The sequence below is a fragment of the Podarcis vaucheri genome, assembly GCF_965113315.1.
Source record: "Podarcis vaucheri genome assembly, chromosome: 2".
Taxonomy (NCBI): domain Eukaryota; kingdom Metazoa; phylum Chordata; class Lepidosauria; order Squamata; family Lacertidae; genus Podarcis; species Podarcis vaucheri.
The window spans coordinates 17,905,092-17,927,152 of NC_138760.1; the positions used below are offsets into that span (position 1 = coordinate 17,905,092).

Genomic DNA, 22,061 nt, shown 5'->3' on the forward strand with positions numbered 1-22,061 from the left:
CTGAGCTGCAGTAACCCCATCTTGTGTGTGATATAATTTCTGACTGTTTGCAGAGGGGATGGTAGACTCGTATTCTGGGGAACCGGGTTCGATTCCCCGCTCCTCCACATGCAGCTGCTGGGTGACCTTGGGCCCATCACACTTCTCTGAAGTCTCTCAACCTCACTCACCTCACAGAGTGTTCATTGTGGGGGAGGAAGGGAAAGGAGAATGTTGGCCGCTTTGAGACTCCTGAAGGGGAGTGATAAAGTGGGATACCAAATTCAAACTCTTCTCTTCTTCTTCTTCTCCACACCAAAACGCAAACCCTTAAAAGAGATGCTTCTTCTTGGTTCTGGGTCTCTCTTGCCTCCTTGCTAGGAGGGGAGGGAACTCTGTCACAACAAAATAATAAAGATCTGCCTTGCTTTCACTGCCTCCTGCCTCCATCCATTCATCTCTGACCGATCATGGACTTAGGGGACTCATGGACTTGGGCAGCAAAAGCCAATCACTCCTATTTTTTCTATATCGAAACATAAAGGTAAAGGGACCCCTGACCGTTAGGTCCAGTCGTGGCCAACTCTGGGGTTGCGGTGCTCATCTCGCTTTACTGGCCGAGGGAGCCAACATTTGTCCGCAGTTTTTTCCGGGTCATGTGACCAGCATCACTAACCGCTTCTGGCGAACCAGAGAAGCACATGGAAACACCATTTACCTTCCTGCCGCAGCGGTACCTATTTATCTACTTGCACTTTGAGGTGCTTTTGAACTGCTAGGTTGGCAGGAGCAGGGACCGATCAACTGGAGCTCACCCCATTGCGGGGATTCGAACCGCCGACCTTCTGATCGGTAAGTCCTAGGCTCTGTAGTTTAACCCACAGCGCCAACTCACACATAACTCACGCCTCCTAACTCAGCTTCTACAAGTGTCCCCTTGCACATGTACCCCGATGCCCTTGGCCAGAGGCGTGTTTAGGGGAGTGTAGCTGGTTCGCCTGCACTGGGCACCAAGTTGAGTGCCTAAGGGGGAAATGCAACAATGACTTAGAATGAGAGTTGGGGGGTACTAAATTTTGGCATCACACAGGATGTCGCTGAAATTTTAAAGCCCAAAGTCTGCCCCTGCTTTGTTCTACATCTGAAGCATTAAAAAAACTTTTTTGGTTGGTTCCATTAAATACACAGCCTGCCTATGGATGTGCTGTAATTTTGTTTCTTACTGCTTCTCTTGTTGAGATTTGTAAATGTTTTAGTGGGTATTGTGGATTTTTTTGATACCGTATTTTTCCGTGTATAAGACGATGCTTTTTGCTATAAAAAGGGCTAAAATTGGGTGTCATCTTATATACGGATAGTGAATGCAGAAGGGGGACGTGCGATTAATGGCAGCAGCAAGGAGATTGACAGCAGCAATTTGGCGGGTGATTGGTGGCTGTGGCAAGGCCTGCTGGCAATTGGCTGTGGCGACTAGGCAGGCAATTAGTGGCTCTGGCGAGGTTGGGAGGCGATTGGCGGCTGTGGCAAGTGGGCAGGAGGGCTGTTGGTGGTGGCGAGCGGGCAGACAATTGGTGGCTGCGGTGAGGTGTGCGATCGGCAGTGGCGGGCAGGCAGGTGAGCGATTGGCGAAAGTGACCTCCCCCACCCCACCAACAAAACTAAACAATTTAATTTCTTAATTTTGGCTTTTTTAAATAAAGGGGTGGTCGTCTTATACACTGAAAAATATGGTATTTTGTTAGTTGCTCCTTGGGACTTTTTATCAAAAAGTGCCTTTGAAATGTTTTAAATAAAATTTGATGTGTACTTAACACTATTCCCAGTAGAGAGCAGCAGTACATAACAGCTGAAGTTGACACATCCCTGGCCTCACGAGTCCTTCCTATTCATGTAAGTTTTTTATGATGAAAAATATACAAACAAGTACCGTGGTACCTCGGGTTAAGTACTTAATTCGTTCCGGAGGTCCGTTCTTAACCTGAAACGGTTCTTAACCTGAGGTACCACTTTAACTAACGGGGCCTTCCGCTGCTGCCGATTTCTGTTCTCATCCTGAAGCAAAGTTCTGAACCCAAGGTACTATTTCTAGGTTAGCAGAGTCTGTAACCTGAAGCGTATGTAACCCGAGGTACCACTGTAGAGCCGTTTTCAGAAGGATGGATATGCTACTAAAGATTTACTCATAGCCAACAAGAGTTAAGAGTGAATCTCAAGTGCTATCAAGGGCGCACCTGAAACATTTTGGAACCTTTTAGAAAGCATTACACAAGTGCTGATTATTAAAGCTTTTTTTTTTTTCTTCAAAAGCGTACATTGCACCACTGAACCTTCCTCATGCTATGCTTACTGGAGGGTTGAAGGGCTGTGAATTAGGCCTAATCCAATGTGTTAAGTTGCATGATACATCACACATGTCCTCCAATGTCAGCCCCCCCCCCAATTGAAATACTTGATTTCCCCCCAGTTCTGGGATAGCTGCTTCCAATGAACAGGCAGGGCTCAAGGACAGGACTGGGTGGTCCAGGCAATGTTTCGTGAACTCCACAGCACTGAGAGCATATCAGAGAATCCAAACACAGCCACATCTTCAGCCTTGTTGCTACGACACTTCTCATGTGTTGGCCAAGAGGAAAAAAACAATTTATTTATTTATAGGGGTGCCCTGTAAATTGTTGGGAGCACCTAACAGTGCAGATGTTGCTGTGTTCCCAACCCCACCCATCCCATGTGGCCAATGGTCAGTGCGATGGCAGTTGTAGGAAGGCAACTGGCGCCCCCAATCCTGTTTTAAAGGCACATGCCAGTCTCTCTGCAGTGCTTGATCGCAACACTAAACTCAGGCACAGCAGCTTGTAGCTTTCAACTGAATGATATTTGTAGGAGTCATAAGGCAGGACCTTTTTATTTAGGGGGCCTTCCCCCATTCCCATGCCGTCATTTGGAAGGTACTGGATGCAAAAGAAAAGAGGCATCATTTGTACGTACTTCTGGAGTCGAGATACCAATTCCTGATCATCTGAAAATCCAAAAGCATGAAGTTAAAAGGCAGAACTGCCAAGACATCGTTCAGAAGCCTCAAGTTCCACTTTACAAAGCACACACAAACTTCCTAGTGAGAAACTAAAAGGCACCGGGTGGCTTACATCCTCTGCCTTATTTTCTACCCTGTCTTCAGTTCCATCTCAATGCCTTTATGCCTGTACTAAGCTCCCAGACGGCTGCATATGGCCTCAATTTGAGAAATCATGATAAGGTATCCATTTGCTAAGAGATGGGAAACGAGAGCCACATGAATCCCCTGTTAGGAGCTACAGCAAGGATCTTCTAAGAACGTATTCATCTTAACCCACTATTATTTCACACATCCAGGGAGAGACAGACCCGGTTTCTAAGCAGAGAAAGAATGAAAATTACCTTTTCCATTGAAATGGCAGAAAACAAATTCAGGCTGGACCAGATATAAAGGAAAATACATATACATAAGGGAAGAGAGAAAACCTGTTTCACACACATTGTTTCTAATGATCAATGTACCCACCGACACTTTCTTCTTTTTAAGCTTGACCCCAGCTAGTGTTTGTGAGCAGTTTAATTGACAGAACCCAAAGGCAGCTGTGGCAGAAAAAACAGATCAAACCCTTATAGCAGAAAGCAATGGTTTTGTTTAGCTAGAATTCATTTGGCATTAACGTGCTAAAGTAACGCAAACCGGGCAACATGTCAACAGGCATGGCAGCTAATAACTAAAACTATGTTGAAGAATTTGGCTCAAATTTGGCAGGAGCTGTTGTTCCCTTTCCGTAGAGGTCAGTTCTGGCAAACCTACTGGGGAAGAAAGTCTCTTCCAGGGCCTAAGGGCCTCCCAGTTTTTTAAGCCTCGGCAGATGGCTTAGTTTCACCATTCTCCATCTACCTACCTAACACATTCCAAGCACCTGCTACAAACCCCATAGTTGCTCATATCAAAACAAGATCATTTGTCCACTTCTTCCCAGAGTTTGCAGGCACACCTGTGTGAACGCGATATAGCCCAATGGTCAAAACTCAGTAAGGGCTAAAAATCCTTCCCAACCCCTTATACCCGATTTGGGAGATCCAACTTTCCCAGCAAACCCCTCCTTCTGCTTCCACAGGGTTCAAAATGGAAGCTGTCGTCTTGTCAACATCAGGGGTGACCACTGCTTCTTGCCCGACTTTTCTTCTTACAATTGATTAGCTTACAGAGTAAATCTATACTAGCTATTTTTGCTCTCTCCCCATATAATTCTTCTGGGCTGTGGCTCAATGGCCGGACAAGGTTCGTGCAAAAGGACCCAGGTTCTCCAGCATCTCCAGGTACGGTTGGCAAACACTACTGATATCCTGCACTGCAGGGGGTTGGACTAGATGACCCTTGGGACCCCTTCCAACTCTACAATTCTATGATCCTGGAGAGATGCTTTCAGTCAGTGGTGAATACAGGGGAAAAATAACCCAGTACTGTCTTACTCAGTTTAAGGCAGCTTCATAGGTTCCTTTGCTTTAAATAAGGGTTTCCTTGCTTTTAACAGCAATTACCTGGGGTTAATTGTCGATTAAAATCCAAGTAACATTTCTCCCCACAAACCAAGTTGTCAGCTTATGCTACAAGCTGTCAGTTTATGCTAAGGTAAAGGTAAAGGGGCCCCTGACCATTAGGTTCAGTCGTGACCGACTCTGGGGTTGCGGCGCTCATCTCGCTTTATTGGCCGAGGGAGCCGGCGTACAGCTTCCGGGTCATGTGGCCAGCATGACTAAGCCGCTTCTGGCGAACCAGAGCAGCGCACAGAAACGCCGGAATGGTACCTATTTATCTACTTGCACTTTGACGTGCTTTCGAACTGCTAGGTTGGCAGGAGCAGAGACCGAGCAACGGGAGCTCACCCCGTCGCAGGGATTCAAACTACCGACCTTCTGATTGGCAAGTCCTAGGCTCTGTGGTTTAACCCACAGTGCCACCCACGTCCCAGGGCAAAATACTATGCACGGGTTAAAACTGGATTTGCCGTGATAAAGGGGTATACCTCCTGGGCTGCCCATCTCTCTGTTTAAAATAGCTCTGAATCCCTTAGTGTGTCTTGTGGGTGAAGGAAGGAAGTGGTGATAAACAAGAGCTGGCTGGCTGTGACATGGCAGCAGTCATGCATTTTTCTACGCCCATGTCGTACCTGAGTATGTTACTAAGGAACCAAGCAGCTTTCCGAGAGGTTAATGCAAAAAAGGAACCAAGCAGCTTTGCAAAGTTTTCATGCAGGATGCAACACACCTGAGTCGGAAGGAAGCTTGTAAAGGAGTCAGGAAAAAGGCAATTTATTAGTGCAGTCAACACAATTGAACAGCAAAACACAAAATGCGATCAGCAACTTGCGTACTGCCAGGAGACATAACAAACTCTATGGTACGTTTCAGAGCACAAGAGTGACAGCAGGACATCGAGGGGAGGTAAACAAGATGTGTTAGGAGAAAACAGTGAAGTCAGTTTCGCTCAAGATACAGTTATTAGGTTGGATTTAGCAGCTTTTTCAATTCCTGAGCAACAGGGACAGTTAGAAATTACTTCCAACCAGCATATTCCCCTTTCTAAACATGTCATTATCACTGACACGTATACGAGCACAACCCATTCCATCCCTAAAACTGATCTGACTTTTGAAGCACATTCCAGGTGTTTTTAAATCATCACTTACAAAATTGAAGTACGAATAAATGAACTGTAAAGTTACTTTTAAGTAGCAGCTCATACAGTTAACAGTTGTAAAAGCTGAAACACCATAGGAAATGGTAACAGGCTCAGTTTCTGAAGCAAAGTTCTACTTGGGAGCAGAGCATAAGCAGTGTGCCAACAAAGGAGAAAAACTGGAAGGAGGAGGAAAACCGAGGACACAGCAGAGCTGGAGAGCAGCTAATGAACAGGTCTGTGAAAAAGCAAAGGCCACAAACAGAATGATTGCTGCAGACTTAAGTATCTCCAAAGCACAAGCATTTCCCACAGAATGAAACTGGAAACAGCATCTGCTTGGTGAATATTCAAGATCATAAACAAAAGCTAAGCTGCGTTATTCATGCACTTCATTCATAGGAATGATTGAAGTTCCACAAGAGGGATGGAGATTATTTTTGAAGGGGTTTAAGAATCGTGTCTTCCTATACTCTTCTATCCTCTCTCCCCCCCACCCCACCCCACTTTCCATAAAAAGAGCAATGGTTGTAGGCTATCAATTGCTGTGAAAACCACATTCCCAATATACGCTGATTCTCCACCATAGGATCACCATGAAGAACCAGGCCACTTACTATAACACAGGACTGGGAAAACACTTCTTAGATGATATATTCCATTGCATCCATTTACAGTGCGGCAGGAGAGGAAACATTCCTCAAGCAGCCATCATTCCTGTTGATAGTATCCAGGAGTTCTGTCTGTCCCAAACATTTGCAGATGGTAACTGCTTGCAAAGTGGTCCAAACTCTATGCTGAAGGCAGCAGCTATGGTCATCTACTGTTGCAAATCCCTTATGTGAAATATTAACAGCAACCATTTCAGGCAGCAATAGCACAAGAAAGGGAATTAAACCTTGGTTCAAAGTTTCTGCTCAGATGAGGATATTCAGGGAGTCTTAACAAAATGAAAGCTGTTCAGAAGGGACGGTACTGTCAGTGTTTTGATACAGAGCAAGGTCCAACTGCTCTTTTATTGATGCTTTTATTCCTTGCCCCACCAACTCCAGCACAAATGCTTAAAAGCAAGGAAGAAATATTCAAAGCAACACACACAAAAAGAAAGTGGCTGTAAAAAACAGTTGCAAATAAATTAAATTTAACAGGTAAACTAAACTTGGACCTGAAGACATTCCTGACCACTGTATTTAAAAAATAAAATAAGGGAAACATATAAAGGCAAAAGTAGTACAAAAAAATACTGGACACAATCATCAAGATGTCAAAAACAAAACAAAACACAGATTTATCAAAACAGCCAACGTACAATGACAAGACAGTTTCATCCAGGTTAATTTCAATTTTTTTTCCATTTTCTTTGCAAGGTCACGAAGTTGAGACAACCTTAAATGGCACACACACAATTCAGAGGAGTCTGGTTCTGTTCAAACTGAGCAGAGCATCTGCTTGAAGGCTTGCATCCTATGAGAAAGGACTGAAGTCAGCACAGAACCTGACCTCACCAGCGGCACTTTGAGAGTACGAGGAGGAAGATGACATCTGGGTTCTGCAAGGAGATGTGCATTTAATTCTGCACCAGCAGCAGCAGCAACAGCAGCACATTGCTAAAAATGCTAATTCTGCTGAAAACCAGGCCCTATCTGAAAAGGAAGGGTTGTCTTCTGTGCAACGTAAGGCCACGCATCTCAAGGAAGTTGCAGAAATTGTCCTGTCGGGTTTTTGGCTCCATAACACTTTGTATGCCAAAAACATCACTACTGGTATGTATATTTTATTTGGCATTACTCCCAGTTTGGCATCTGCCTTCTCATGTACCCCATCCTTGTCCATCCACCCCAACCCACCCCCAAAAAGGCTGCAAAGTTGTGCCTTAAAGGTACTGTGTGAAAGTCAGGTGCTATGGGGCCAAGATGGGGGAAGCGTGTGCCCTGCACAGAGATGCTTTGAAGAGAAACCAAGTCATCTGGGCCAATGCACTCACGTCAGGAGATTGAAGACTTCTCTAAAGACGTTTACGGCAGAAGCCCACTTACAGCACAGAGGAGTTTCTTGTGCTTTTACGAAGACATTTGGAAACCTGCGCCAACATCAAACCGGAGTGGGATTATCACAAGGGGGTGGGGTGGGGAAAATGCAGTACGCCATCTTGCATAAGTTGCTGGGCACCTGCCCAGTATAATTAGGAAGTGGAGTGTTAATCAACAGAGAGAAATAATGCCCTGACATGGCAAAGCGGGGCAAGATCAGTCAGCTTGGACACGGTATATTTCTCTCTCAAGCACATTCGTTCATCATCTCTGCTAAGTCTTTAGATTTCCTCCACTCCGTGTGCAAAGATCATAACCAGTCCTGGCTCTAGCACCATCTCCTCACCCATGTGCTGATTCTCACAGGCCATCACCACCACAGCCTGCTTGCCCGGAATGCGTTTGGCCACATAGTTTTCATAATAGCGCCGGTTCATCTGGCGGGTTTCTAGCGTGGCCAGGCCCTGGGGCCAGTTCCGTTCGTGGGCGTTTTCAATCAGCTCGTTGATGATGGATGTGGGGCAGCCGCTCTCCACCAATGAGCGCTTGATGACAGCCTGAAGTACGGCGTCTGGTGTAGAAATCATACCGCCCCACCGAGTCACTCGGGCTGGCTGCAAGGAGTTCACCCACCTAGAAGCAATTGAAGAAAAACAAGTCAAGGTAAGAGAAATATCAGGGGAAACAAGAGTGTTACCTACAAGCCTGAAGGTGAGGAATCCTAAATTGTATTGCTGATCTAACCTCTGGCCTTGGACCAAACTACAATAGCAGTCTTGACTCAGAAGCTGCCAGCTTATTTTGAGCACTTCTGCAGATATTAACTGGGGTTGCAATTCACTTTAAAGAGAGTGTGTGTGTGTGTGTGTGTGTGTGTGTGTGTGCGCATGTTTGTGTGTGTGTAAAAGGTGAAAAATAAATGCAACGAATGCATGGCATCTTGCTTCCAACTTCGAGGAAAAGACAATGGAATGGGAAGAGACTTGCTCAGTGGTTTTCCAACTTTCCATCTTTAGAGAATGCTTTCCTCATTGATCTGTCCTCTAAGAAACCCCTTGCACATTATACATAATTCTGGGGCATGTTCTAGGAGGTTCATTCAGTTTACTCGGAACCTTGGCCAGACCTGATGGGTCTCCAGTTGCCTCAGGTAAACCATGTGATCCTCAAAAACACACCAGCTACTCCTGACCCCCCACTTCTCTATGGTTGTGGATCACACAGGAAGATCAGTAATGGGCGAATGGTATTATAGGCAGCACTTCTTCTGTTCTTGAACTTTTCGGAAGCTTCCAAGGGGCGCTAGGGTTTTCCAAAGGCCACGAGAACCACAGGTATTAGTTTAGTCTCAAGGCTTAAGACAGGGGAATTCAATTTTCAGCTCTGACACCAAATCCATTATTTCATTTCCAATCTACCCTGAAGTGAGAAATGTGAGGCTTCAAGATTTGATCCCTATAATGCACTCTGCTACTGGAGATTGCAGCTACTTTAAACTGTTAGCAGCTTATCGTCTCCCATGGTTAAGACTGAAAGCAGCACATGATATCTGTGGGTCAGGGCCTGCACTGTCAGCTGGTATGGATTTCAGGGAATCAACACTTTGGAAGACAAGAGAGTTATACTGAATAAGACTCCATATTTAGGAAATGTGTTTAAATCCTTTTCTCCCTTCTACATTATATCATACATAATGAGATATTTTACTATAGCCCATTGTTTGTTAGCCACCGGGGATGCGGGTGGCGCTGTGGGTTAAAGCCTCAGCGCCTAGGACTTGCCGAGCGTATGGTCGGTGGTCCGAATCCCCGCGGCGGGGTGAGCTCCCGTCGTTCGGTCCCAGCTCCTGCCCACCTAGCAGTTCGAAAGCACTCTTAAGTGCAAGTAGATAAATAGGTACCGCTTTATAGCGGGAAGGTAAACGGCGTTTCCGTGTGCTGCGCTGGTGCTGGCTCGCCAGAGCAGCTTCGTCACGCTGGCCACGTGACCCGGAAGTGTCTCCGGACAGCGCTGGCCCCCGGCCTCTTAAGCGAGATGGGCGCGCAACCCCAGAGTCGGTCACGACTGGCCCGTACGGGCAGGGGTACCTTTACCTTTATTGTTTGTTCTCCTTTTTAATTGCAAACAACCCTGCTCTAAACACTCCTTTTGCTTCATCATGTTAAGTTGGAATTGACCGATGGTGTACATATAACACAATGTTAAAAAGCAGACACACAACAGTGGATTTTTCTTTCCCTAAAAAATTGCCAGAGAGAAGCTGTTGTAACATTTTCTAGAGACAGTGTAAGGGTTTAAGACTAGAATGGAACTGATTTCATTTTTAATTTTGATTGTTTTCATCTGTGTTTATGAACACGGTATCTGACCTAAGCCTTCAAAATAAAAATACAAAATAGTAAACATTTATTTTCTACCTATTGCTCCTGTATGCGCATCAGCCAGGCAGCATGGATTCAAGCTCCTGTAACACTCCAGGAATCCAATGTTTTGAAACACCTTGGGTGATATGTGAGTGATATGTGAGCGGAACTCCACCCCTTCCTCTCTTGCCCCTGCAGCCACCCCCACAAATAGCTGCGTTGCCATAATAGGAAGCATCTCCTTGCCTACTCTGTATATTATTGTATCCCTAAAGGTAAAGGTAAAGGGACCCCTGACCATTAGGTCCAGTCGTGACCGACTCGGGGGTTGCGGCACTCATCTCGCTTTACTGGCCAGAGGGAGCCGGTGTACAGCTTCCGGGCCATGTGGCCAGCATGACTAAGCCGCTTCTGGCGAACCAGAGCAGCGCACGGAAACACCGTTTACCTTCCCGCTGGAGCGGTACCTATTTATCTATTTGCACTTTCTGATGTGCTTTCGAACTGCTAGGTTGGCAGGAGCAGGGACCGAGCAACGGGAGCTCACCCCATTGCGGGGATTCGAACCGCGACCTTCTGATCGGCAAGTCCTAGGCTCTGTGGTTTAACCCACAGCGCAACCTGCATCCCTTAGCGTATCCCTAGAAATGTGCAAATTTGCAATGCGAACACACACGCGCACAGACACACACACACAGAGAGAGAGAGATATTACAAGACAGTGAGGTCTTCTCCATTCCCTTTTTCAATCACTTTCCAACATTATCTTAGCTATGCTGGCCTCGCCCATGTCAAAAAGATACCCTCACCATTCCACCCTCTTTTAAAACTCAGTTCCAGCACTTACTCTAGGATTTCATTATATTCAATAGTCTCCTCCAAATTCTGCAGGTTGGGATTGACACTACGTATCGCTCGCATATATGCTTTCAACAACTGAATGTCACGTTTCTGAAAGAAACAGAGTAAACGAGAAGATGAAAGCTGCAGTTTTTCAAATAAGATTTTGAGAAAGACCCAGTTTTAAAAAAATGTCCCCGACTTTTAAGCAGCCACTAGATCTCTCCATTACGAGACGGTAATGGGATGCTAGGTATGGACCTAGTGAAGAGTCAGGGAACATAAAATGCATAGCGTGGTTAAAGCTAAGTGAATGTGGACCTATTTCCCATTTCTCCAGGATAGGAAGAACATGGGAATCCTACATTAGGATGACCTGAACTTTCTAAAGGAAAAGTGGGATATAATAAACATCTCCTGTAGGCATTCCGTGATTCCTGAAAATAAGACCTTTTTCCCCGGCAGGACTCTCATGCCTTCAAAAGTTTCATGACAGGCGTAAAAGCACAACCAATGGCCATCAAGGATCAGACCAAAGGTGCAACTAGCTTCTCACAAGTCAGCCAGATGTTTTTGGGAAGCCCATACAGCAGGACTTGGAGGCTAAAGTACTCCCCTGTAGCTTGCTACATGCAACTTGCATTCAAAGGCAAACTTTAGCCATTTGTATGAGCCAACAGTTTTTGAAGGTGTCATAAGCCTGCCACAACTAGGTGGCAAACCCAGCACTGCATGGAGTTTGTGTTCTTACCTTCTCCTTGACCCCTCCTTTCTTCAGCTCTGTGTCACATCAAGCTCTCAATTTTCTTCCTGCCAACTCATCAGTCCTACTTCCTTTAGCCTCTCTAGCTCTGAGGCGGCCTCATTCGCCTTTTCTCCTCCAATTTCCCACCTTGCCAATATACAACTAGTTGGCAACCCAGGCTCAGGGCTCCCTGGCCCAAATAGGCTTATCTTCTGGGACCACTTCTCATCTTGCCACAGTGGCCCTGCCCCTTGAGTCACTGAGATTTGAGTTTCCAGTTAAAAGGATGCTTCAGAGGGTGCTGCATGTTAGCATTCTATATGGCTGCATTTTATTAGCACACAAATAGTGTTACGAGGGAGGAGGCATGCCATGCCCCCTCCCTCTGAAGTGTCCAATTTATTGCTCATTCACATCCCTTTTTTACCTCTGGGGTTGGCAACTGAGGAGGCCAGAAAGCACCATTCAAGGAGTCAAATTTGACTCAGGAGTTGCCACTTGGCTCACTGATATTCTAAAAGGGGTCTCCTTAGCTCAATCAACAGGATCCAGAGGTTCCAGTACTAGAACAAAAAAATGCATTCACATAGAAGAGTGGTGCCCTGGTTCTCAAACACCTTGGTACTCAAAACAACTTGGAACCCAAACACTGCAAACCCAGAAGTAAGTGTTCCGGTTTGCGAACTTTTTTCGAAAGCTGAACATGCTCCGTTTTGAGTGCCACACTTCTGAATGTTATGCTGAGGCCTGTCTGTTTTTGCTATTTATTTTGCGTTTTTGTGGCTTTTTTGTTTTGTTTTTGTGACTGTGTGGAACCCAGTTCAGCTACTGATTGACTGTGTGACTGCAGTACATAGTTTATTGCTTTCATGTTATGGATCAGTTTGATAGTAAAATTCATGTTAAATTGCTGTTTTAGGGGTTGTTTTTAAAAGTATGGAACGGATTAATCCATTTTGCATTACTTTCTATGGGAAACCATGCCTTGGTTTTGGAACGCTTTGGTTTTGGAACCGACTTCCGGAACGGATTACGTTTGAGAACCAAGGTACCACTGTACACTATATAAATACTATTCAATGATAATGTCCTGTAGTACTAGACTGCATTACTGCTCAAAGCTACACAAGGAACTTTCAGTACCTGCAAGGTTATAACCTCTGCATTTTAAGAAGAACCAACTGTCACATAGTGAATGCCCCTTTTGGATATTTTACAGCCACTCAGAACTTGAGAAGAACCCAGAGTCTAAAAAATATTTGAAATCCATCTGGGCAAGAGTCTTCTGAAATCTTCTCTTCCTCCTTAACATCAGGACTCAGCTATAACACTTACACAATACTTCAACTCAATATTCCCTATCTTCTAACAACACTTCTAACAACCTTTTTCATCCTCTGACAAATTCTGAACTAACAAGAGAGGTAATTCAGTCCTTTAGCCATTTCTCATGGCAACACAAACTCTTATCAGTTATTTGAGCTTGCCTGGGGAAAGAGGAATTGTTTATCTACTTAAAGGAGCCACAAAGACTGCTGCAAAAGAAGCTGTTACCTGCTCCGCTAGCTGGTGCTTATGTTCTGCTGAAGTCTTTTCCAACTCAGCTATCCTTGTCTGTTGCTGCTGCACCACTGACCGCAAGTGTTTGATGCAGTTATGATTCGGTAACTCATCTTTGGGCATTTCCAAGCTGCATGGAGAAGGAACAGCAGGAATTGAGAAAGGTGATTAAGCAATGGGTGTCTTCTAATAGAAACTCATGGTTAGCTGACCTGCAAACAATGCGGAAGCAAAAATCTATACTTTAAAGCAAACTGGGACTGAAGTCAGTAGTCTCAAGTTACCAGCTGCCAGTACTGTGCAACTCAACTGTGCCTCACGCATCATAAAAGCTGTCTCATATTAAGCTTGACCAGGTGGACCACACAACCAATGTCTCTCTCCTGCTGATTTTTCCAGTTCACGCTGGCATGGGAATGAAGCTCTACTGACTATAGTAAAAGGTAAAGGGACCCCTGACCATTAGGTCCAGTCGTGACCAACTCTGGGGGTTGCGACGCTCATCTTGCTTTACTGGCCGAGGGAGCTGGCGTACAGCTTCCGGGTCATATGGCCAGCATGATTAAGCCGCTTCTGGCAAACCAGAGCAGTGCACAGAAACGCCGTTTACCTTCCCGCCAGAGCGGTACCTATTTATCTACTTGTACTTTGACGTGCTTTTGAACTGCTAGGTTGGCAGGAGCAGGGACCGAGCAACGGGAGCTCACCCCATTGCGGGGATTCGAACCGCCAACCTTCTGATCGGCAAGTCCTAGGCTCTGTGGTTTAACCCACAGCGCCACCCACGTCCCGTCCCTATTGGCTATATAAAACCCTTAGACCAGGGGTGCCCAAACTTTTTCCAAAGAGGGCCAGATTTGATGAAGTGAACATGCATAAGGGCCGACCGAAGCTGTTGCTTTTTTATGATTTTACCCCAAAGTTCTTGAGCTTTTTTTAAGGATTGAAGTTGTTGGGGTTTTACCCCAGGAGATAAACTGCCACAGGGGCCAGATTAAACCAACTGGCGGGCCGGATTAGGCCCACAAAACAGACTTTGGACATGCCTGCCTTAGACAAAACACTGAACTACAGTGATGCCCTGCAAGACGAAAAACTCGCTAGACGAAAGGGTTTTTCGGTTTTGCGTTGCTTCGCTAGACGAATTTCCCTATGGGCTTGCTTCGCAAGACAAAAACGTCTTGCGCTTTTTTCTTAAAGCCGCTTGAAGAGGCGCAGTTGCGACGGACCGTGCTTCGCAAGACGAAAAACATCGCAAGACGAAAAGACTCGCGGAACGAATTATTTTCGTCTTGCGAGGCACCACTGTATGACATTAAAATGCATCGGGCCAGACCTAGCCGAATACTTACCCGCATCCCTGCTCACAAGTCACAGGCCGCTTTGGATTGTGTTCACAGTCGTTGAGGTGAGACATCAGGTTGTCAAGTCGCACTACAGCGGTACAACCAAAAACAGCGTTGTCACATGTGATCTGCAGCTTAGATAGCATATTACGCATGATCCGAGGAACAGGCCGCAAGTGAGCCACGGTCACCACACTTCGGTCCACGGGGCAAGTCTGTTGTTGGGAGAACCACTGGGTAATGCAGGCATTGCAGAAGGCGTGCTCGCAATGGGGAGCCTGTGCAAAGAACAGAGCAAGGTATGCCAATGCAGGTTACATCAGGTTCATGCTACTGGTTTGTGGCCTGTGTTCATGTGTGCTCTCTATCGGTGTTCCATGTTTTTCACAAATAAGAGAGAAAGAGTTGGAAGAAGAACAGAACTTCGACCAATAATTTAAGCCAATCTAAGCTACCAACAGCAGATGAAGATAGCTCACTTTGGCTATAACTTACCAGACACTGAAGCAGCAACACAGGACAACTGCCATCAACCAAAGGATATGAAAATCATCTACTGCCCTTGAGGCAGATCTCTCTCTCTCTCTCTCTCTCTCTCTCTCTCTCTCTCATATCAAGCCTATTGCAAATCATACTTTGCCATTTCAGTGCTGGTGTGGTACAAGTAGAGCTCAATGGAAGGAGATGTACATTCACCACTGTGCAAGGTGTTCAACTCAAGAATGAATTGTTAAAATAAATCTTGATGATTTGAAAAATTCACTCCACAGGGTAAAGTAGCACAGTACCTCTCCCTTTAACCAGCTGTTTTCATTGCACTGCCTGTGGGCGTAACATAGACAATCCTCCAAATAAGGCACAGTTGTAGTTATAACTCTTCTTCCGGAGAAGATTTATTCATGCACAAATGTACTTCACCAGCTCAGCTACTCGTCTCACAGCTATGCCTCCCAGGCATTGCCAACTGACAGAAGGCAGAAGTTTAATTTCCTATAAACTAATTCGCAATTGCTTGGTTCTCACCGTGCTTTCTGTCTTATGATAATGGCGAGGAATTCAGCGTAGTGCTAAGGAGAATGCTCCATCTGGCAAGTCGAAATGCTTGTGCTGATGGAGCAATTTCCCCTCTTCTCACCTCCTCCAGCCTATCTGCTGTTCTTGGGGTTCCCCCAACCCGAGCCAACTTGGGGGGTCAGGGGGTAGAGAAAGGGGGAAAGCCCTGTTGTGCTTGGTAGAAGTCCTTGAGTTGGCTTCTGCTAGCAAGATTCATTAGCTGAATCGGGCCAATTTTCTTAGTTTCTTCCTGTGTGCTCTCAGGTTTTTCCTGGACATCTGCTACCCTAAGCTCTCCTACACTCAGCATGTGCCATATGCTTCCAAATAAGCCAGTGATATAGCTGAGAATGGTCAGCCTGTTGAGCACCATAAGCCAACAGCAGGTTTAAAATACACTGTTGCTGAAATCACAAAATGGCCATTCATCAAGTGTTTGCATTGCTGCATTTGGACCACAAGACCAACACTTGTGGAAGTGATACAACTGGCTTGGGAGACCCATAAACATCACTCATGAATTAGTCTGCTAAGAAGTAAAGCTATTGCCTTATGACAGCTGTAATACAGTGTATTCAAATCTTGGCAAACAAAACAGATTTCTGTACTTTTACTAATAGTCTACAATTATTTTTTAACAGGGACTTTTTGTACATTTTTATTTATTTTCAAGAAGGATGTCTAGGTACAGAATAATAAGTGTGTCCTCAGCAGAACAGATGTTTGTCGTTTTTTAGGCAGTAATAGTTATTGCAAAGGTTGATGAATGCAATACATCAAGTAACAATAGAACAAATAATTACCCCCCCACCCCACGAAATAAAATTCTTTGTGAGCAATGCACACAAAGCGCATCCTCCAGAAAACCCTTCAGCAAATCTCTATTGCAGATGGGAGACACAGAAGATTAACAGGGACATTTTAGCCTTAGCAAGCAATTATAGAGGCTAACAATGCTGCATTTGCTCACTGACTCATCCCCATATAAACAGAAATACAGGCAAAGGCCTCCAGCCTACACCCTGACCCCATATGAAGAGAGGGGGCGGGGGCGGCTTGGTAACTGGTAATGCACAACACATATTCAATCTAAAAGGGAGTTAGGAAAGTTCAGAAGCTCTCGGTCTATTTCCTCTCCCATCCTCCCAAGCTTAATGACTTCCTGTTCTGAGAAAATCAAGATGTGCAGCTGAATAGCACATGTTGCTCTCCATTGTATGAACCGTATCACAATGGATTAGACGCAATGTGCATTTTGAGGCAGTTTTTAGAGTGTCGCTTCAAATTTTAACGCAAAACAGTCTGTCTCTTGCACAAGAGGGAAACAATTTGAGTTTATTAACATGCCTAACTAGCTTGCTAAGAATAATGTTTCTAGTGCGATCAGAAATACCGTTTAACACTAAGATATTTTGCACACATACCATAACAAAACACTTGAATATTTTAGGTAGACTGATCTCTCATGGCTACTGCGAATCAGCTAGTTCTGGTAGGTTGTATCCAACAAAATCATTGTATGAGCAACAGAACTTCCCTTCCTTCTCCTCCTTCCTCCCACCAGACTACTCCGAAATCTGTTCTGGAACCCCCAGAACAGATTTGGGGGGCTTTGCTATGCTTGTGGAAGTCATTTCATGAAAGCAATTATTTTGTTGAATACAAGCTTCTGTCTCCTCTGACAGGTTGGAACAGCATTTTAACTTGACTGATGCATTTTACAGGGTCACTAATTAGCAAGAGAAAATGCCTTCTCTGTTCAGTGCACAAGATGTGACTGGCGAGATCCATCTCGCCCCCTGATTGCTCGTTTTCCATTGCTTTCTGAAGACTTTGTTTTAGCAGGCTCTGGGCAGACTGTGTGATTTCTTTTTGCTTCATCCGGAAAATTGTTTCTCGCTTTTTTACTTTCTACCACCCCCACGTTTTGCTTTTTTAAAAAAAAAGTTTAAGCAATGTTTTGGTTTTTTTTAATAAAAAATGATATTTGCTTTTAATGTTTGTTTATATTAGGCTCCTTGGGGACTTCAGTTTGAAGTGAAAGGGGGATAAAAATCTGAATAAAAGCAAAGGGCCCTTCAGGATTAGGGTCCCATACCTGCATATGGAGCAAGCAAGCACCAAAGTCAGCCATGTAACATGCAGCAAGGTCATATTTTTGGTTAATGCTTCTTCGTGCAATTGTTACATAAGGAGACCTACTAAGATAAGAATAGTTTCTGCCAGTTCCCTGTGCAAAAATAAACTCATGCTCCAGCAGTTCCAGCCTCTCAAGAAACAGAAGCTTTTGTTCTGAATGTGGAATGACAACTCCCAGTATGCCTAGTTATACAAGTATCTGAAGGCTCATCATCATCTAGTTACCAGCTACTTGCAAGACAGAGAGCTGAATTCAAACTAAATGTTTTTTTCCTTTTAATGATATTCCAAAGCACTTTTGCGGCCACCCAGTGCTTCTTTCATATGCAAGCCGAACAAGTCGGCTTGCATATGAAAGAAGCAAATTAGAAACAAATTAGAGAACTGGGCCAAAACAAACAAGATGAACTTTAACAGGGAGCCAGTTACAGATAGGTAGCCGTGTTGGTCTGCCATAGTCAAAATAAAAAAATTCCTTCCAGTAGCACCTTAAAGACCAACTAAGTTAGTTCTTGGTATGAGCTTTCGTGTGCATGCACACTTCTTCAGATACACTGAAACGGAAGTTGCCAGATCCTTCTATATAGTGAGAAGGTGGGGAGGGGTATTACTCAGAAGGGTGGTGGGAATGGGAGATTGGCAGATAGCTGAGATGAGCCTGTTAAGAGTCGTCAACAGGCTCATCTCAGCTATCTGCCAATCTCCTATTCGCACCACCCTTCTGAGTAATACCCCTCCCCACCTTCTCACTATATAGAAGTATCTGGCAACTTCCGTTTCAGTGTATCTGAAGAAGTGTGCATGCACACGAAAGCTCATACCAAGAACTAACTTAGTTGGTCTTTAAGGTGCTACTGGAAGGAATTTTTTTATTTTAACAGGGAGAAATGTAAAGTATTGCACTTGGGCAAAAAGAATGAGAGGCACAAATACAAGATGGGGGACACCTGGCTTGAGAGCAGTACATGTGAAAAGGATCTAGGAGTCCTGGTTGACCACAAACTTGACATGAGCCAACAGTGTGACGCGGCAGCTAAAAAAGCCACTGCAATTCTGGGCTGCATCAATAGGAGTATAGCATCTAGATCAAGGGAAGTAATAGTGCCACTGTATTCTGCTCTGGTCAGACCTCACCTGGAGTACTGTGTCCAGTTCTGGGCACCACAGTTCAAGAAGGACACTGACAAACTGGAACGTGTCCAGAGGAGGGCAACCAAAATGGTCAAAGGCCTGGAAACGATGCCTTATGAGGAACGGCTAAGGGAGCTGGGCATGTTTAGCCTGGAGAAGAGGAGGCTAAGGGGTGATATGATAGCCATGTTCAAATATATAAAAGGATGTCATATAGAGGAGGGAGAAAGGTTGTTTTCTGCTGCTCCAGAGAAGCGGACACGGAGCAATGGATCCAAACTACAAGAAAGAAGATTCCACCTAAACATTAGGAAGAACTTCCTGACAGTAAGAGCTGTTCAACGGTGGAATTTGCTGCCAAGGAGTGTGGTGGAGTCTCCTACTTTGGAGGTCTTTAAGCAGAGGCTTGACAACCATATGTCAGGAGTGCTCTGATGGTGTTTCCTGCTTGGCAGAGGGTTGGACTCGATGGCCCTTGTGGTCTATTCCAACTCTATGATTCTATGATTCTATGATTCTAAGTCAATCTAAAATTCAGCAGCTAGCTGTTTAGCTTAATTCGTCTTTTCAAGAATACCTTGCCAGCAAAGAAACCAATCCTTTACCTATCCAGGTCACTTTAGCTACAGATAGAAGTGATTTGTTTACTACTGATAAGAGAACAAGACAGGCTTACAGTTGATTGACATATTACCATATTGCTATAGGGAAAGCAAAATAGATGCATGTGGTCACATGTGACAATCATATGTGGGGTTGGTTTGAACATATGCCAGGTCCTGCTTGTATGTTTCTGAAAGGCACCTGGTTGGTCACCGAGAGAAACAGAGGAGCCTTTGGCAAAAATTCAGCAGGACTCTCCTTATGTGTATAAATTGTTAACTAGTTAACATTCACAGTCCTAGGTCTGTCATTTTGGAAAATCCAGAAGAAATTGCAACAGATAGTAGAGAAATCATGTGCTCCGATAGCCTATATTTTAATACCATGAAGTGCATAGCCTATCATGAAGTCTACTGCCTTTTATATGGATAAACTACCTACCCAATTAGTATTCAGTGATTAACATGGGCTGTTAAATTTGAGCCTGAACTCCAGACAAAGCTCACGATGTTTAACAGATTTCAGTGGAATTTGCATAGATATAGTGTGCATTTTTAAGCTTTTTTTCTTTGGCTTAATAAATCAGACTATATTATAGCTTTAAAAATTAAAACAAAGAGTACTATCACATGTATTCTCCCTCAGTCATGCAGCTGAACAAAGATCTAATACAGCTTTGACATAGAAAACCTTCAGCTTTTTAATAAACTACAAAAAAATTACGCTGGCCTACCTGCACTGGCTCCTCCAAGACCCCGCTGCAGATGGGACATATAAGATCTTCATCAACATCCCCTTGAAAGCGAGCTACATCATACCCCATTTCTCATCACCGATGCCAAAACCCTAGAAAAAGCAAGAGAGGGGAAACGAAGAACAATTGAGCACAGAAGATCTGGAGTCTTGCCACAAGAGACGGCAGCATATTCAGATTGCTGCTTCTGTGGAGTCAGTTAAAAGTCATTCTTTTGGCTAGGCTGCCTGCCTGCCAGCTAACCTGATAAGGCTGCATTCTAAGTCAGGGATTGACAGAAAAGCTTCAAATCCCTGAAGAGCAGGGTGTGGTGCAGCAAAGAGACAACTCAACTCAGCCCAATCTGTGTGCACAGATTTGGGTGGTTTGACCCACCCACTAACACCAAATTAGACACTTCCCTCTACAATGCAGAATTACTCATCTCTTCACTTGCATTTTTTAATTCCACACCTTGCTTTTTTTGTTTTTTTCTGTGGAACAACTTGCCTATATGAGCGATGGCAAGGTGTGTCTAAGTTTCACACCAAATTATAGAGCAGGTATGGCAGGAGGGGGGAAAGAAGAAAAGTTCCATAGCTAAGACAACTGATGGGGGGGCTCAGTGTAATTAATTCACAGCCTTCTCTAGGAGCTGTGAACGAGCTTGCAAACCTTGCAGGGGGGGGGGGGAGAGAAGCAAAACTGCACAGGCTACTTCCAATAGAGAGTTGAGCGTGGCGTCCTCTGAGGGCAGGTAATTTGGGTGCATCCCTTTATCAAGCAAGATTGGATCAATCACTCCTGATGTAGTTAGACACACAGCATAATTACCTGGCCCGAGGAGGCTAACTGAATGATGGCACACCCGAGTCTCCCAAGAGTCTGAATTATTTATTTCTTGAAACACATGCTTTGGGAGTGACTGACAGCTCCTCCAAGAACCGGATCAGAGCATGAACTCTCATGGCTAATTATACAGCGTTCTCCAGCCATGTTCACCTTCCATCTTGTAACCTCCCAATTCTGCGCTCAACACCATCCCACCCTGTCCACCTGCAAACAGAGGGAGATTGTCCACCAAGTTTCATACGCCACCAAATTAGGAACACAGAAAGCTGCCAAGTCAGACAATCGGTCTATCCAGTTCAGTATCGGCTACACTGACCTCCAGCAGCTCTTCAGCGTTTCAGAAAGTTTATTTTACCCGATTTTGGTGGGATAGAACCTCTGACCTCAGTGCTACCTCTGAGCTACAGTCCTCCATCAGTAATCTATAATGCTGAAACAGAGGACTGTCAAGAGAATAAGTTGGAAATTGGGGGGAATGGGACAGAACAGATCCTGTCACACCATCTCCTGTAAGTCTAGTTACATACCTTCCATATTTTTAAAGCAACTCTCCCTACTGCTTTGTTCCCCCACAAGCACTGAGCTGAACTGTGAGCTATTATTGCAGTCCTACAAACTGCCCTGTCCGATTCATTTAAACACTCTTGGTTAGGCTATGCACCTTGATAGAGACAAGTGACAAATTTCCAGAGTAAGGGCCAGCCTCTGTCAAGATCTTTATCTTCCCCAATGGAAGCATATAGCCATTGGCCGAGAAAGGATTAATGGTACACGTTTCCACAATGCTACTTTCAAGTGACTTGCACGGCTCCTGGAATACTTCAAGAGCAGACGGCTCATTTCTGCTCACTCAGGGACCGGCTTCTAGGGGAAAAGTTGCTGTAGAGGTGACATTGCACTCTTCATTATAAGTTGGCAGCTTGTTGGCTATACCTTTAGCTGCTTGAATTATGACATCAAAGGAGTAACAGAGACTTTCTTCATTTGCAAAA

At 44.7% G+C, this 22,061-nt stretch overlaps 1 protein-coding gene and 1 long non-coding RNA gene across 4 annotated transcripts in view; one reads left to right on the forward strand and one right to left on the reverse strand.

Annotated features, from left to right (window-relative positions):
- Nucleotides 1-5,291: 5,291 nt before the first annotated feature.
- Nucleotides 5,292-22,061, reverse strand: part of RNF41 (ring finger protein 41) — a 41,716-nt gene continuing 24,946 nt past the window's right edge. For 2 of the 3 annotated variants that reach the window (XM_082212806.1, XM_082212807.1), the window contains 5 exons: nucleotides 20,218-20,330; nucleotides 14,565-14,836; nucleotides 13,207-13,342; nucleotides 10,915-11,018; nucleotides 5,292-8,337 (listed from right to left, as the gene is read on the reverse strand). In XM_082212806.1, coding sequence (XP_082068932.1) covers nucleotides 7,986-8,337; nucleotides 10,915-11,018; nucleotides 13,207-13,342; nucleotides 14,565-14,836; nucleotides 20,218-20,307 — 954 coding nt within the window. In that variant the 5' untranslated portion in view covers nucleotides 20,308-20,330 and the 3' untranslated portion in view covers nucleotides 5,292-7,985. Of the gene's footprint in view, nucleotides 8,338-10,914; nucleotides 11,019-13,206; nucleotides 13,343-14,564; nucleotides 14,837-20,217; nucleotides 20,331-21,842; nucleotides 22,044-22,061 lie in introns of those variants that run through there. The other variant, XM_082212808.1, reaches the window with a different exon arrangement.
- On the forward strand, nucleotides 14,720-15,320 carry LOC309526745. The gene is made up of 2 exons (XR_014216903.1): nucleotides 14,720-14,857; nucleotides 14,954-15,320. It is a non-coding gene; the product is annotated as an uncharacterized lncRNA (long non-coding RNA).